The 16,688-nt window shown below is 34.8% G+C and overlaps 2 protein-coding genes across 2 annotated transcripts; both read right to left on the bottom strand.

The window, feature by feature from the left end:
- Window positions 1-953: 953 nt before the first annotated feature.
- Window positions 954-2,243, bottom strand: LOC136969991 (uncharacterized). Its single transcript, XM_067264348.1, has one exon. The coding sequence runs from the start codon at window positions 2,241-2,243 to the stop codon at window positions 954-956; it is 1,290 nt and encodes a 429-aa protein (XP_067120449.1).
- Window positions 2,244-4,594: 2,351 nt separating this feature from the next.
- On the bottom strand, window positions 4,595-14,474 carry LOC136969990 (cytochrome P450 4C1-like). The gene is made up of 13 exons (XM_067264345.1): window positions 14,180-14,474; window positions 11,292-11,426; window positions 11,063-11,175; window positions 10,911-10,996; window positions 10,654-10,844; window positions 9,986-10,055; window positions 8,209-8,335; window positions 7,950-8,147; window positions 7,712-7,885; window positions 5,272-5,338; window positions 5,013-5,192; window positions 4,821-4,949; window positions 4,595-4,710 (listed from the first exon to the last, which is right to left on the bottom strand). Exons 1-13 carry the CDS (start codon window positions 14,472-14,474, stop codon window positions 4,595-4,597), a joined length of 1,881 nt encoding a protein of 626 aa, XP_067120446.1.
- Between the last annotated feature and the right edge of the window lie 2,214 nt (window positions 14,475-16,688).

The raw sequence follows: 16,688 nt of genomic DNA, 5'->3' as shown, positions 1-16,688 counted from the left end.
GGTCCTGCGCGTTCCGGAACTTTCTCCTAGCTTTCCTGAGTGTTTTCCTTTGACGGGAGATTTCCCTCGTCCACCAGGGAGCCGACTGCCTCTCAGCCCTGACCGTAGTTGCCGATTGATAGGCTGCATGGATAATATTATGTAGTTTGTTTATTGTCTGGTCTAGATCGGTGGTATTATTCATTTCCATGAGGGGCCCGCTGTTCCAATGAGCCTTTATATAGTTTTGGTAGAGAGTCCAGTTTGTTTTATGTCTGATATGAATATCTTTGTTCGCACTGTGATTGTTTAATACAATCTTAATGTAGCTGTGGTCACTTGCGGAATGTTCGTCAAGTGTGCTACAAAAGACGTTGTTCTTTAAGAGGGTCTTGTTCGCAATGGTTATGTCTATCCAGCTTTCACCGGTAGAAGAAGAGTAGGTAGGAAGGGTGCTGGAATTTAACGATTGAAGGCTTAAGCTGTTAAGGAGTTCAACCACCTTGTAGCCCCTTGGGTCTTGTGTGGGGCTATGCCACAGTTGCGATTTTGCGTTGAAGTCCCCGGCGATGATGATCGGATAACTGTTTAGCAGGTTTATGGTGTGATGGAGGTCTTCTAGGGGGGAGGAAATGTCCTCTGAAGGAGAACAATAAAAAGAAATAATGATAATCGTTGTGTCTTGATGCTTGATAAGAATGGTCGTATAATAGCTATTTGAGTGCTGTCCTAACATCTGTGCGTCCAACTTTTTGTTAATAATGACGAACCCAGTATGTGGAATTTCCAGTGGGTCAGTATAATAAAGTGTGTTAAGATTACCAAAGAGGGCGATTTTTCTGTTGAAACAATATGGCTCCTGGATTATAAGAATGTCTGCCTGGTGGTTGTTGGCGACTTGCATGGCTTCTGTTGTGGCTGCTTTTGCACGCTGAAGGTTGATTTGTATCAGTGTCAATTTATCAGTAGGAGGACTAGAACCCATAATTCGTTTGCTTTATGGTTTGTTCCTTTACTTTCATAGTGTTGGGACACTGCTGGTCGAATGCATTATGATTAGTTGGATGCTTGCTGTCAGGAGGAAGATCTTTATTATAACTCTTGCAATTTATACAGCAGGCTGGTTGTTCTCTTCTAGTGCAATCAGTAAATTTGTGACCTTTTGAACAATGGCTACATCTCTGTCTAGAGGTGCAGTTATTTGCAATATGATTGTAGCCGCAACATTTATAGCACCTGGTAATGTGCACATAGTCGTCAATTTGTATGTTTGCCCAAGAGATGCTAATGTATTTTTCTTTTATTAATTGGTTTCTGATCAGCGGGGAGGTAGACAGCACTATGTGCCGACAGTTTTCGCGTAGGTTACCTCTTGTAATCACTGTGCTAAGTCTGGTCTGAGCCATGAATTCCTCTTCACTTATGCCCTTTAATTGCTCATTTTGAGCGTATATTGTGGTAATGACATTGTCATCCTTTACTGATTTCGGCACATTTTTGAGTATTATTCTTGGCCTCCGGCCTTCCGAAATTTTTGTTTTGATTTCCTCCTTTAGTTCGGAAAGCTCAGTTACAGCTTTTTCCAGTGTTATAGCATCTTTACTGTTAGCGGTGCGAAAGCAGATGCCGTCGCCTTTAACTTGTTTAATTGAAGTCACTTTAATTTTTAACTGGTCGGGTTTTACATTATTTGTAATCTTCTTGTAGATTTTCTCCATGTTTATTGTTTTCTTCTCAGGACCTTCGGCTTCCTTCGGGTAAACTATTAAAGCGTAACTACTCGAGCTCCCTTCGTGCTTTATTTTGTTGTTGAGCGATCTATTTATCGCTTTGGTAGTGGAGCTTTGTATTATATTCGATTTAACTATGTCCGAGTAGGTGGGTGGCTTTAATATTTCAGGTTCGTTGTAGGAAAGAGTAGTGGCCGGGGCCGCCTGTGACTCCCGGAGTTGCGTTAGCATGCCGTACATTTGATTTATTGCAGCAAACATACGGGCTGCTCTTTCTTTTATTTCTTTTTTGTCTCTGACAGTGGTTCCAGATCTGTAATGGGCCGGGAGAAGATCCAAAATTCTCCTTAGATGACGGCCCGCTGATTGGAGCAAAGCTCCTTCCGCCGTTGCAGTCGAGGGTCCGTCCGTACAGCTCGCCGCAGGAGTGCTAGGGGTGCTAGAGGTAGGAGAACTTGGTGCGGTTGCTTGTGGGGCCTCTTCATCCAGTGGCCCGATGACCACGCGTAAATTAGGTTGTGTGGCGTTGTCCATAGTGCTTATTAACAAGGACACAAGGTAATTGACAAAGGTTGAGTCTCTTAAAATGATAGTAGCGAGAGTTGATCTTCACAGAAGCCGTTCGGCTCTAAGCCGCCGTACGGCTAAAGACGTATAAAAGTACGCTGGGTGAAGAAAAAGTCTTGATAGTGCACAGAGCGCTTGTACTACAGAGTGCCAAAGACCGTACAAATGATATAAAGTCGCGAGACAGCTATAATCCGGGACGAACTCCGATGCGCCGAACGGCTACAATGGCGCCGATCGGTTACCGAACCGGCCGAAAAACCGCTCGCCCGAAACGAAGATAAAAACCGTAGACAGAAAGTGGGAGCTATAATAATGCTGCCCCGAAAACCAGGTGCCAGCAGCGCGAATAATGAGAGCACCAGAAGAACGACGCCGAACGGCGAACCCCGCGCCAGCCGGCTAAAGCGACCGTTAGACAAAGGAGAGCCGAACGTTGGGCCAGGTCAATGACCTAATACCTCTTTGTTACGAGCGAAAAAGAAAATCGCCCGTAAAAAAGAAAACTAAGAGAGACAACAGGAGAAAAATCCGGACACAGGAAGACAATACCACGCTCTACGTGGAGCCCAAAGACAAACCGTCGCGGTGGCCCGATAGGCCCGCAAAACGGCCCGATGTGCGAAAAGTTACGGTCGAAATAACATGAAAACGGATAGGCGCAGTAAAGCGTGAAATATACCGATCGATAGAGAGTACAATCCCGGATAAAAGCGTAAAAAATAAGCCTCTTACCGGTAAAAAACACCTAGTAGCAACCGCCAAAAGTCCGGAATGTTCCGAAGCTCGTAACTTTTTTTGGAATAATCCGATTACGATAAAAAAGACTCCATTCGAGAGCTCACGATGAGACGATTCCGATGATATATAATGATCCACGGATTGACGGAAAAGCACAACGATGCTGCGATGAAAAGCAAAAGCCCACACACATACAACATATAGCTTTTTACACACCGACCTCCCTGGTATGATAGTGTTTCGTACAGGAAGACACTACTAATCTCAAGTAAAGAACATATTTTAAGCTAAATAAATTCAAAATATGATTAAAAATGGAGATACTATAGATTACCAGCATGGAATTTCGGAAGTTTAAGTATATATCTGAACTGAAGAGACCAAGTCGAGTTCAACGATACCGTACTTTTGGACCGGAGACGAAAAATAAAAAAGTTATCCTACTTTTCGCGGCGATCGTGCGATGATCAGGAGAAACGTCGCTCTCTCCGCTAAGCCTATCGCGTGTTTAAGAGGCAGTCTGGCAAGTCAGCCATATATATTTTCAACAGGGGCAGATGTCGATCCATGAGCACACCGATCGTTTGCAGTTAGAGTTAAATCTTTTTCGCACACCCTCGCGCTCCTCAACCTCGGGGCCGAAAGCACCTCAGCCGCCGACACGCTCGCTATCGCTCTAGGTCGCCTAGTACTACGCGCTGCTATCGCGGCTTGTCCAACAAAATTAGTTCGAGGTCATGGCTTCCAGACTTTACTGCAAGATGACGGTACTAGCAACTACGGTGCCGTCTGTATGATAGCATTAAAAAAGTATCACTTAAAAACCTTCATGACTTTTTATTTCTTGTCTCTGTCCAAAAGTACTGTACCGATGAACTTGTCTCGGTCCCCCTGATTTCAAATATATACTTAAAGTCTCGAAATTCCATAAGCGGTAATCTACAGTACAGCCTTAAAAATTGCAACTCTGAGTGTGATGATGCCACAATATAATAATTACTCGTATTTACTCTTTAATTTAATAAGTTACTGCAATTGTTAATCTGTGTAAAAATGAACAACCGGTGTTACGTTTGTGTTGCAGATGTGTGTTACTACTGCTTGACTTCTGTTATAAAACTGGAGTAGTAGCTCACAACGTGTGAATGCGCCAAGTTCACAAACAATACTATAATACAGAATCAAGTGTAAAAATGACATTTAATCGGGATGAAATTTTTTATAAATTTCAAGTTTTTAAAAATTCTGATCTTAGGTAAGGTGTAAAATTTTATACCATTAAATCCAAAATCAAAATTGGTGAAAAGCATTTCGACTGCTCTGTGTAAGGTAAATTGACACACTAAACGCTTTTAATTATAATTTTAAAGAATTTATTACTGAAATTTAATATACTACACTCGGCACATTGACTTTAATCGGTCTGTAGGAAAAGGAACTATGCCATATACCAAAGATGGGAGACGACAGTGAGAATTCACAGTAATAGAATTTACATAAAAAAGAAATAAATTATTCATGAGAAATGGTGCGTAAAAGCATTTTAACAAGGTAAAAAACATGAAAGCTAAAAGAGATTAGAAATACATGTCAACGTTTACAGACTGTCTTCCATTTCTTTTATCTAACATAGACCCTTTCAGGCTGATTACGTCTATCTTTTTCCTGCGCGGACTATCATATTGATAATAATCTGGAATACAAGAAACACTGTAATATGAACGTTTGTTTTGCAATTCATGAATTTTATATTTTCTGAAACAATATATTTTTTTTATCGTTTCTCGATAGTCATTCTTATACCGAACTTCGGGCGAAGAATGACGTCACCGGATTCGAAAATTTTATCTCTATGGTCCAAAGACTTCACTCGAAATTGTCGAATAACATTGGCTAAGACTGTCTTCATCTTCGCCATGGCGAATCTTTGACCTGAAAAAAGGTAAATATGTCACAAACACAGAAAGGCCTTTGTCTCGAGTTGCGATTACTCACCTATGCAATTGCGTGGACCGGCAGAAAACGGTAGAAAGGCAAAGGGGTGACGTTTCTGGCAGTTTTCAGGTAAAAATCGATCCGGATCGAACATTTCAGGATTTTCGAACACTGTTGGATTATGATGAATCCCATAAATGTTGATTACAAGGGATGATTTTGCCGGCAAGACATAATCACCTGAAAGAAATGTAATTGTTTTTAATAAAATTTACGCCGTTGCTGTAAAGTGTATTTAATCTCAAAATGCGGTACATACCCACTTTCAAATCGGATGGATTCTTTCTTAATATGACGAAAACCGGAGGATAGATCCTGAGTGTCTCCTGAAATGAATCCAATATTTCAAAATGATTGTCAAATATTTTAGATATTAATTAAATTTCCCCTTCTAGGCTTGCATGCCAGAAACGAAAATCCTGATAGTTAAAGGGCAACATAACCTTCTTCAACACACTGGATTGGCCCATGCTTCGGATAATCAAATCATTTGAGTCAATCGGCTGATTGCTGAGTCATTCTTGACGTCGATCTGCACTCAACCTTTTGTATTTTTAAACAGAATTCACAAAATATAAAAATATGTTTGATGTTCTTATATACTTTTTGTTAAGGTACAAGAAGTTCGTATTAATAGAAAAAAAAATAAATTTTATTCATATATAGGTATGTGGAGATAAACTTATACAATATTTTGATACATTTTTGTTTTAGTCCTGTACCGAATATATTGGGGGGTTAAACAAACAAACAAAAAACATTAACTTCTGCTTTGTAGCGCTGGTGTTAAGTACAGTTGAATGTAAAAGTCTGTAAAATTAGCCTAAGTGTACAGTACGTGATGAAATCGAAAACATATAGTATATATACTGCATATTGTTACGACTGACTAAGCTGAGGGGGTAACGCCTATATATAGCCTATCGAATGTAAAGGTTTTATTTGTTTACACTTAAAAGTCAGTGTTGAATAGTTGCCATTCTTCACATGCAAAAAGAGTTTAATGGGGAAAAATTTTAAGAAATTGTTGACTTCCAATCAGTAAACAGCCGAAAAAAACTGAAATTATCGGTCATCTGTTGATTGCAGAGAAGTATCCGAATTGCAAATCGACCCGGTGCAACATATAGATTTAACTACATAAGTATTTTTGTCTAGAAATGCATGGAAACACTTGCTACAGAATAAACTCATTCGCTGTCTTCATCAAGTTGAATTATCGTGCCTCATAATAATGATTTTTCTAGTAATACTCTCATTGTCACCTCTTCAATGTTCTATATTATTTATAAATATTATACAATTTGCTTGCACTCCAGTATTTCATGTTCGCTATTAGTGCTAATTTACTTTTATATGTATTAACTTTAATGTTCATTATTATTGTAAATACACTTCCTGATTCTAATCTTATTGAACTGTATCAATTTACTTTGTTTTCTGAATACTTAATAACAACAATCTACAATAATACCTCGAACTTTAAACGTTTTCGAGTTAAAACGCTGGAATTGAAAGATATCAGATCTATAGATCGAACTAGCTTCTACTTTCGAACTGCAGGAGCAGTGAAAATACGCGCTTGCAGCTGCAACGCCCACTGCTCAGTGCCCGAGTTCGTATTTCTCTCGGTATAAAAAGTACATATTATGTAACGTTCGTGTGTTTTCGGTGCTTCTATTATCTTTAGTGTATTTGGTTATACCACAATATTTATATAACTATTACCTATTGAACCATGGCATAAAATAAAAGTTAGAAAACCTTAATGTCTTAAACAAAACTTGTAATATCGATCATTTAAGTGAAAAAGGAACTTATCGAGAAGCATGAAAGTTATACACATGCCACAGATCAATGGCAATATTGAAGATGTCGACGTCTACAGCGTACGTCTTTCTCAAGAGGAAGGAAGCAATAAAAGCAACAAACGCGATCAATGTTCTGGCAACATTCAACTCCAGGAGATCACATATTATGAAAGAGATAGAAAAATTTCTCCTGGTGTAAATAAATAATAAGCAATTGGCTGGAGATATTATGTCTAGGATGAATATTTGTAAGCCAAGCAGCTGTCTAACGACCTAAAGAAACGAGACGTAACTACGTTTCACTAAGGCAAAGAAAATTCAATTTTCATTTTATTATACAAAACTTACTTATTCTATATATGAATCCCGTGTTTGAAATTATGATTTCAAACATTTAATTCTGTTCCTTTTACTTTATAATTTGTGCATTTTCATTTTATTTTTACAGAAAAATGTATCTAAGTGGACTGACTTACTGGTAAACAGTGGACTTACCAGACGAAAAAGGAAGAGAACAATGACATTATGTAAAGAGAAAAAAAAAGAAAGAAAAGAAGAAATCTCTTTTACTGATATGTATGTTGTGAGTCACGCAGTTTCGATACCTCCGTTAGGTACTGTACCCCCTCGTTTTATAGATAGAAGTAGGCCAATTTCCTGATTCGGATTTATACTTTTGTTCAGAACTTTCTTTCTGTTCACAAATTCGGTATTCGTTCGCATAAGAGGCTCATTCTTGGACTTCGGAGTGCTCTTACCCTCCTCGCTCCTTAACTATTTGTTTTTTGGGGGTCTGAATCGAAGGTGTGTCCGACAAAACACACCTGGTGGCAGGCCCTATCCTAAACTTGATTAACTTAATTTTTACGGCCCCTGCTCCCACATTACCTTGATAATACATTCCAGATACTTCATTCTTTTAAGCTCTTCGGACGAAATAGATTTATTCATGTCTTCACAAAAAATTTCCTGCAGCTCCTGGTACACTTTCTCTTGTATATCGGGATGCAATCCGAGCAGATAAAGAGACCAACTAATTCCCATAGCAGTTGTGTCGTGTCCCTAAAAATAAAATTCTTTAAACAAACTTTTTTATTTCTGAATTCGTAGATGAAATTCATTTTACTTCGAACAAAAAAGTGTCAACTTCTTCTCTGATATCCTCTTCGTCGAGACTTCCATCCGTTAAATGATGATAAAGTAGTAAATCCAGAAATGCTCTTCTCTTCTTCACCACTACGACTTTTTTCTCTTCTTGAAAGTTGTCGATTGTTCGATTGTCTTCCAGTTCTTCGATCAGTTTCTGTTTCTTTTCTCTAATTACCTAAATTGTTTTCATTCTTTAATTACTTTAATGGTTTAACAACAAAAGCAAATAAACTTGCCTTTCTGTCGAATTCGTGAACAGTTTCGATGTCTTTGTGAAATTTTTTTCCTAGTGGACTCAAGTTGAAAATAGGACTGAACCAATACCACGGCTTTGTGAACCATTGAATAACTGCCGATGTTATTCTGAATTATAAAACACAATGTGGTATATTATAAATACTCCAAGTAACTGAATTATTTTTCATATTTTTAAAATATTTTAAAATTTTAGCTTTAATCAAAACTTTTTTTTAAACTTCGTAAAACATTTTTGTCATTAGACTAAGAAATAAAAATGATTTTAGAAGTTGAACTTAGTTTTGTTACTTATTGTTACAATGCATAGATAAACAAGTTATTTCAGCAATTATTTTTTATTCGTCTAACGTTTTTAGCTGTCTTTGAAGCCATCGTTAAGATCAAACGTTTTTTAAACAGTATTCTTTAAAGTTTAAAAAAGTATGTTTTAAACAAGTACAGTACATTGTTATAATTTTTATTTGTATAACAATATGTTAACGACAGTTGTTGGCAGCACCTGTCAGCACTGCTGTCCAAAATTTCAGCAACTTCCGGTTGCTTCCAGGGTGCTGCAAACGTGATTTTCAGGGCTCGATATACCAGCAAACAAGATGGCATCCACAATAACACTCGTAAAATCTCTATTTAGTGTTGACAATTTCGACTTTAATTTGATGAATGTACCTCAATAAATTAAGACTAGATTTGTTAGTATATTAATAGAATACTTTAATATACTGTACTAGTATAGTTATGTAAAATATCACATAATTAGTTCTAGTTGTTAAAGTGTAATCGTAAGATTGATTTATTTATTTATAACTTTAACGAAAATTTATAAAATTTATAACTTTATCCCTTCTTGCCATTTTTTCATACCATACCCAAGCAGACAGCATTTGTCTTCTTTTTTGAACGGCAGCAGTTGCGTCACTTCCGGTAACGTATGAGTGAGATTTTAAATACGCCCATTGATTTGAGAGTTATGCAGAGCCATTAAGAAGAAGGCAAAGCTTGAAATATTAACTCTACTTGGAAAAAAATTAAGCAGTTCTATTAGTCCAATCCCTGTAAAATTAATGTTGTTTTTTACGCTAAGATTTCCTTATAGTGTAGTCAAAAGATTTTACCATTCGGAACTAGTATCATTGCTTGTGTGTTTGGACGAATAGAAGGTTCTTAATAAATACTTAATAATGAAAGTGTGACAATAAATAATAACAAATTATTTTCTACTTATTGCAAAACTACCTTATAGTCAGATAGTTTGATACTGTTACACTCATATGCTTAATTCCGTCGTTGAATGTAAACTTGTATTTAGAAGATAATTAGTGTATTTTTATCTTATGGAAGAAGCAGCAAGGATTAGATTGTATGCGTAAATGGAAACTTTTCATTTGTTTCATAGATCTACAGGACACATAAACTAATTTGTATTTTATGCGAAAGTGTGTAATAGCACGAAACTACCAGTGGTCTGGAGGAAAATTTTATCCATGCTGTGAGATTCTTTCACAGTCAGTTAAAATTACAAGGTTTTTTGTCATCTTTGATCCATTGTCACCTATTGCAATTTTAACTACTCCTAATAAAAAAGCTGAGATTATTGTACAATAATCGATAGACAGAGAGATCAACGAAAATAGTCATTACACAGGCATTAAAAAAATAGCTAGAACATCGTTAGTGTTATTTAAAAGCATGTTATAAATAGTTTTGAACAGATAAGTTTTATACAGATTTTTCATTAAATATTTCTTTTCAACTTACTTGTGAATGGCAACGACATAATTAGTACCAACTCTGTTTTGACTGTTGAATTGAACTCCCATTGCTGAATCTGTAAATAATTATAGTATATTTATGAAATAACATATTAAATTTGAATAATTTTCTTAGTGAAGTTGCGCGTGTTAACAGTAAACAAATTCGAAAATAAAGTTCAAAATGTACTGAGAAAAAGAAACCGTTTAAACAAATTAGAAACATTTTCCTTCTTTTCATGATTATGAATATGACACATTCCAATTCATCAGCATGTCGCTACGAAATTTCGCATTTGAACTTGCAATCAGAAGTTATCTTTAGCTCTAATTTAGAATCTGTCGGCTCTGTGCCTAATTATTTTTGCTTCTGCTATTGACAGAGTGGTTGACAATACGCTGTGTATGATTAAATCAGATGGTGTTATTCGCAAAATAAAAAGGAAAACCAAACATTTCGAAATGAAAAAAAAAATTTAATTTAAAATAACATTTCCAAATTGACGTAATAAAGAGTCAAGTTTAAAAAAAAAAAGTTTTAACTGCTTTTTCATTTTTCAGCACATTTTCTAACCGTATTTTTAAACGTCTTTTAAAAAAATTGTTAAGAACATTTTTTCTGCTTATAAAAAGGCAATTTTTCCTGCAAGTAAACATTGCTAAATTAATTCTTACCTCCAATAATATCTAAAGTGCACAGATTTATTAGATTGTCCATAAGAAATTCTTCGCACTGCTTTTTGTTCTTCAACTTTTCAATTAAGATGTTTGAGTGGTTGTTGAAAATTTCTTGAAAGTCTTCGAGAATTCGAAAGTGAAATGCTGGAGTTAACAATTTCCTTCGATGTCTCCACTTATCGTTCGAACTGTTTTCATTGTAAACGAATAAATTAATACTCTTATCAATGTGAAATATGCAATGATAGTTTTACCTTGTTAGAAGACCTGTCCCCAGCCAGGGATGAAAAATGTTATACATCCAATCTTTGTTGATCACAGCGTAACTCTTCAGTACTTCCTGTATTAAAAAGTCAATTGTTAACGTTACAAAACATTTAAACAGTATGTGATAAAGCAATAATACCTGTGCCACGTCGGGGTGAGATAATATAATATAATTATAGCCACCCCAAGAACATTTCACTAGTTTTTCTTCAGCGAATATCATAGATAGACCACTCAATAGTTGAATTACATCTAGAAAAATTTAATAAACAAGGCATTAACTTTCGTTGATCGTTATTCGAAAACAAATTCGTAAATAATAACTTTATATCGTAACATACGATTTAATACTATGAAATCATACTTACAGGTGCCACAAAGTTTTCGATAATCTTGCGCTTTTACTGGACAGAAAATCAGATTCCAGAGAGCAGGCAAAGTGGAAATTTTCGGTATTTTATTTTTCCATTTGATTTCGCTGATTTTCTTCCATATATAAAGACCTGAAAAAATACCTCAAATCCTTTAGAAACTTTACATTCATCGACACTTTCTATTTTTAATACGGCCATTTTCACCGTCTTAAGTTTACGATAACAAATTCGCCTTAATTTAACAAATTTATGTTTTTCGGTTGAGATTGAAGCAAAAAATAGAAAGATGGAAAACAGGAGACTAAAAATATCGTTGAATGAAAATATAAAATCATGAACAGGTGTTATTATTGAAGAGCCGATAAGAAGTTTGGAACAGAAAATCGTTTGCCGAGGTGATCGTTATATGCTAAATTGAAACAACATTATAAGAGGAAGTTATTATTTTATGTTTCTTAATTATTTTTTTCACATAAATGTAGTTTTAAATTAAACATGTACTACTTTTATTCTTCTTGATGTACATACATAATGCATTATTCAAATTCGACTATAAATAAATGTTATTTTCGTTTTGCAATTTTGCTCTAGAACTTATTAATAAATTAAAAGATCTGTTTAATGTTTGTAACAGAAATTATACAAGTCTAAGTGAGCGGAACAATCTGAAATGTTTTATAATCTTGAAACATTACTTGTTAACAATGAATATGCTGCGACTCCTCACTTAGCGCTATGCAAATTCAATTAGTCGCTATATTAGAACTGGAAGATACGGATCGGTACATTCATAAAACGGTTTACGAAAGTGGAACAGAAAATGAATACACATTGATGGAGCTGTCGTGATATTTGTGAAGAACAAAGGAAACGTAAAAGCGGATAACATTAAAGAGATTCTTCTAAAAAAATTCATTTGTGACATCTACTTCACATGTACTGTATTATTATTTCTTTTCGAACTTCTTCTTTACTCGCTCCCTCTGAAAGTTCCTGATAACTTTATTAAGAACTTCGATAAATGACTATTGGTTTAAATAATTTAATGAGTAAAATATTCATTTGAATGACTTTATTAAAATGTAATATAGCAGATGAGCCCGACGTTGCTCGGCCAAAATAACGATAGCTAAGATTAAGATGATCAGATTATAGCCGATCTTACCTGTTTTTACCGAGTGCAAGAATTAGGTTTACCCTCTTCTGACACTAATTTGAGAATTTTTAAATAGATCTAAAAATATGTTCGATTTCCTGCAAAAAAAATCACATCGAAAATAGTACAGTAAAATTCGAATTTAGGGTAATCCTTAACTTTCTCCCTGTCCTTCGAGGAGGGATTTCGAAAAATCCCTTCTTTGTGTATATTCTCATGACATACCTTGTGTACTAAATTTCAATTTTCAACTTTTAACCGTAATATTACTATTATTATTACTATCAACCCAGCGCCGGATTAAGTCTCTAGCGTGCCCTAGACAAAATTTAAATTGGGGCCCCATATAAATAAGTTGCTTGTAAACAAATCTTGAAAAATGTCGCTTAAAATTTTTATTAATAATAGAGAATACAAACATTACTACTCAGACACCTTATACCTCTGAGAAATTATTAATTTAATATTGCAAACGTTTTCCACCTTTTCCACAGGTCATCTTCAAGCAATTTTTCTTTTGGAATATTATCTCGTGCAGGATCGAATGTATATGCGAAGATATTTCAAATTTTTAAAAACCGTTGGAACATTCCATGTAAAATATAAAATGTAAACAATAATAAAAACATTAATAAAATTAATTAAATAAACGTATTGATCCACTAAATAATAAGTTAAGGGACGTAAGCTGACATAATATATATCTATATATTATATGGGATGGGGATATGCTGTATGTTTGATTAAATGGGGTGTTTGTCAATAATGAATTTTCACGCAGTTGGCAAATTCGTTGCGTCTTTATAGTTCAAACATCTACCTGTTGTCCCTGATCTCTATATTTCAAATTTTTCCATGCTTAATGCTAACGATGGTGAGCGTACTTGTTTGATAACTTTGGCTTCATTCCAATTAATTACTGATTCCTCCGTTTGTGCCATTCTTGATAAGGTAGTACTGCACTGTTTTTTACTTATGTCATACATATGTTTTTTTAGTCTTTTGTTTAAGCCTCTGTTAGTGACTCCAATGTATTCTTTATTCAGGTCCAATTGATCATTTTGTATGGTATTTTATAGACCCCAGAGCATTCATCCGCTTTTGTGCTATCTTTGTCGTTCCTGAGGGCACTGTAGATGGTGGGTGCCCGCTTATAGATCAGCTTTGCATTCTTACATTTGGCTATTTCCTTCATTATCGTGGACAATCCTTCTATGTACGTGAATTTAGTTAATTCTTCGTTTGAATCCCCTTTCAGTTTCTTTTTATTAGGTGTTATGTAAGATTTTATTAGGTTTTCGACTATTGACTTTTAAATCCTAGGGTTGTTGCAATGGTTCTAATTCTATTTAACTCTTGTATCTGTCATAAACGTTGGAGCAATAGGCAAATGCTCTTATAATAATGGCCCTAAATGCCGATAGTTCGTAAGTGAGCGGATCGTTTGATGTGGAGGGAATGTACAGTGAGTCATGCGTGGGTTTGATATACACTTTCGTGCATAAGGAACCTTCTTTAAATGTAACACTGATATCCAAAAAATGTACCTCTGTTGTGCTGAGCTGTTCCAGTTTTAGCATTAGGCCATGGTTATTCAAATTCATCGCATTCAATAAATGTTGTATTTTTTCGTCTTTCTCCCATACAATCAGTATGTCGTCCACATATCGTTTGTATAAAACGATATCATCCTTAAGTGTTGTAATAGTAGTTTGCTCCAACTTACGTATCACCAATTTAAAAAATAGCCCAGACATTGGGTTGCCCATGGGCACACCTTTCTTTTGCTTATAAATCTTGCCATCAAAAACGAAAACTGAATGGTAACATATTAGGTCAGCCAGTAGTTTCTTGTCTTCAGGATAGGCTGTTATCCTTGGGTCCAACGTGCTGAGGGTGTTTATCAAAGCTTTAAAACATGCGTTCAGTTTAATTGATGGATATTGATTTTTGAAATCCATAAGTGAAGCAATTTCTTCTTCCACTAAAGATATGTTTTGGAGCTCGTTAACCACGTTCATCGGGTTCTTTGTGACCTATTAGTTATTCTCAATGTGCTCCGACAGATATATATGCAGGTTCTTTTCTAGTTTGTGAAGTTGGTCCTTTGTGCTTTTCAACCACTGGTCGAATCTGCTTTTTATCTTTATGCGTTTTAGCGAATCCGAACAGTCTCGGCATACTTGGGCCTGTTATACTTGTTCCTTTGAGAAATGGAAGTATTGTGGTGATTGGTGATTTCTGTAATTTTTTGACCTTCCTGTCTAGGTTATCAATTATATTTTGATTCACCCTTTCGCATTCTGTATTTGGCACCCAAGGCAGAAATTGAAAGAAAAATCAGAGGCATGGAAGAAGTGAACAAAGACTATTTTCGTTGGAAAACAACCCTTAAAAGCATAAACCAAAAACCAAGGCAAACAGAGGTGAAACAAATTAAGCGCACGAAACGGTGGTTGGCCGACAACAAGTTAATATTGACACGAGCGGACAGAAGCAAACATTTAGTATTAATGGATAAGCAACATTATATCAACGCACTGGAATATTATATAAGAAATACGGAATGCGAAAGGGTGAATCAAAATATAATTGATAACCTAGACAGGAAGGTCAAAAAATTACAGAAATCACCAATCACCACAATACTTTCATTTCTCAAAGGAACAAGTATAACAGGCCGAAGTATCAAAAGTAATAATGAATGCAGTTACTGCCCTGACCAGATCTTTTATTTTTATAAATAAACCAATAAGAATTCGTTTTATTTCTAGGAAAACAAAGCTAGTAATACTTCAAAAATAATAATACAAAATATTTTTCATTTAGATATGTCTCGGATGCGTTGCAATCATTAAAAAAGAATTGTCAACTGTGCATTTCAAATTATAATTTTAAGCCGAAAAGGTTTGGAGTTAAATTCATTTTCCTCGTTTTAATATTAGTTAACGTTGCATAAAAAACCAAGAAAATGTAGTTAATCGAAGATTCGGCAGACTGACTGCCGACACTGAGAATTTATAGGCCTACAATTATTTCAAATTGCAGGTCAATAACTATGTATCGTATGTCATAAAAGTATTTTGTTTTCATTTTGTTATTTCTATTTATTCATACAAGCAATATATATATATTATAGCATTCGTACAAATAAGTTTCGTTCTCCATGTTAGAATATGCAAAAAGTATATTTTGAAATATTTATTGGATGTTATTGCTAAATTTTGTTTGTTTGTATTGCAGACATTTCACTAAACTAGGGGCACTATGTTTTTGATCGAAGCGCAGCAACGACTATCCAACCCGTTTTACATCATAACGGATGGGCAAAATTTCAGCGACTTCTCACTCGGCATATGTAGTATCTTTTTACTTTTAAAACGTCCTTAAATTACATAATTAATGTTGCGCGAAGGATACTACGTCAAGGTGTTATAGCTTACTTAATGTATACATGATTAACTTTTCGAGAAAAAAAAATGGATGACTTCATTTCAGTCAGTGGCGGAAATGAACTTCCTTCCACTAAATTTGATGTGGGCAAGGTACAATTCCTTCTGGTGGCGCAAGACGACGGATTTTATAAAATAAAAAGCAGTTGAAACTGTCAAATTTTTATTCATAAAAATGCAAATTAAGAGATGGTATAAATACTAGTTATAAGAGACTGGTTCAATACCTCGTTGAGAACTTCTTTTGCAAGAACCTCTTATACAAGATCATCCTCTTCAGAAGGTAAGTATTTTTATTTAAAAGTTTGCCTTTGACTTAGACCTAACTCTAGATAAAAGTAAATCTTTCAAAAATTCACAAGTTTAACATCAATTTATGAAGGTGGTAGAATTTTAAACTATATTGATGAGTTTATAAAATATGAAACTCAGATGAACCATGTTATTCCACAAACAATTTTATTAGCTTCATTCTATAACTATTGTAGTAAAAAAAACCTGTCAATATCTAATGAATTTAAGTATAAATAGAGCTGTAATTTTTTGTTACAATCAACAAAACTTTAATGTTATATTATTTTAAATTGCTGTTTTAAAAATTATTATTATTATTGCAAATCAGCACAATTTAATTTCATAATTAAACTAAATATATTAAACTTTGCCTTAATTAAAATAATTTTATTTTAACAATAAGATTTATGATTAGTATAGCTAAAGAAATTTCGGTGTTATATTATTTGAAATTGTCGTGTTTTAATTTACTCTGACATTAGGATAAAT

The sequence above is a fragment of the Centruroides vittatus genome, unplaced genomic scaffold (assembly GCF_030686945.1).
Source record: "Centruroides vittatus isolate TY-2023 unplaced genomic scaffold, ASM3068694v2 contig_186, whole genome shotgun sequence".
Classification (NCBI taxonomy): Eukaryota; Metazoa; Arthropoda; class Arachnida; order Scorpiones; family Buthidae; genus Centruroides; species Centruroides vittatus.
Note: the sequence above shows the minus strand (reverse complement) of the source record. Positions and strands in the feature narration are given on the sequence as shown.

What these genes read in the sequence shown, in the direction of transcription:
- LOC136969991 (XM_067264348.1), bottom strand. Translation starts at nt 2,243, where the DNA reads ATGGACAACGCCACACAACCTAATTTACGCGTGGTCATCGGGCCACTG.
- LOC136969990 (XM_067264345.1), bottom strand. Translation starts at nt 14,474, where the DNA reads ATGAACGTGGTTAACGAGCTCCAAAACATATCTTTAGTGGAAGAAGAA. An exon ending in GGGACAGGTCTTCTAACAAG is followed by an intron (nt 10,845 to 10,910) that starts GTAAAACTATCA and finishes CAATGAAAACAG; the next exon opens with TTCGAACGATAAGTGGAGAC. An exon ending in ATCTGGAATGTATTATCAAG is followed by an intron (nt 5,339 to 7,711) that starts GTAATGTGGGAG and finishes GATTCATTTCAG; the next exon opens with GAGACACTCAGGATCTATCC.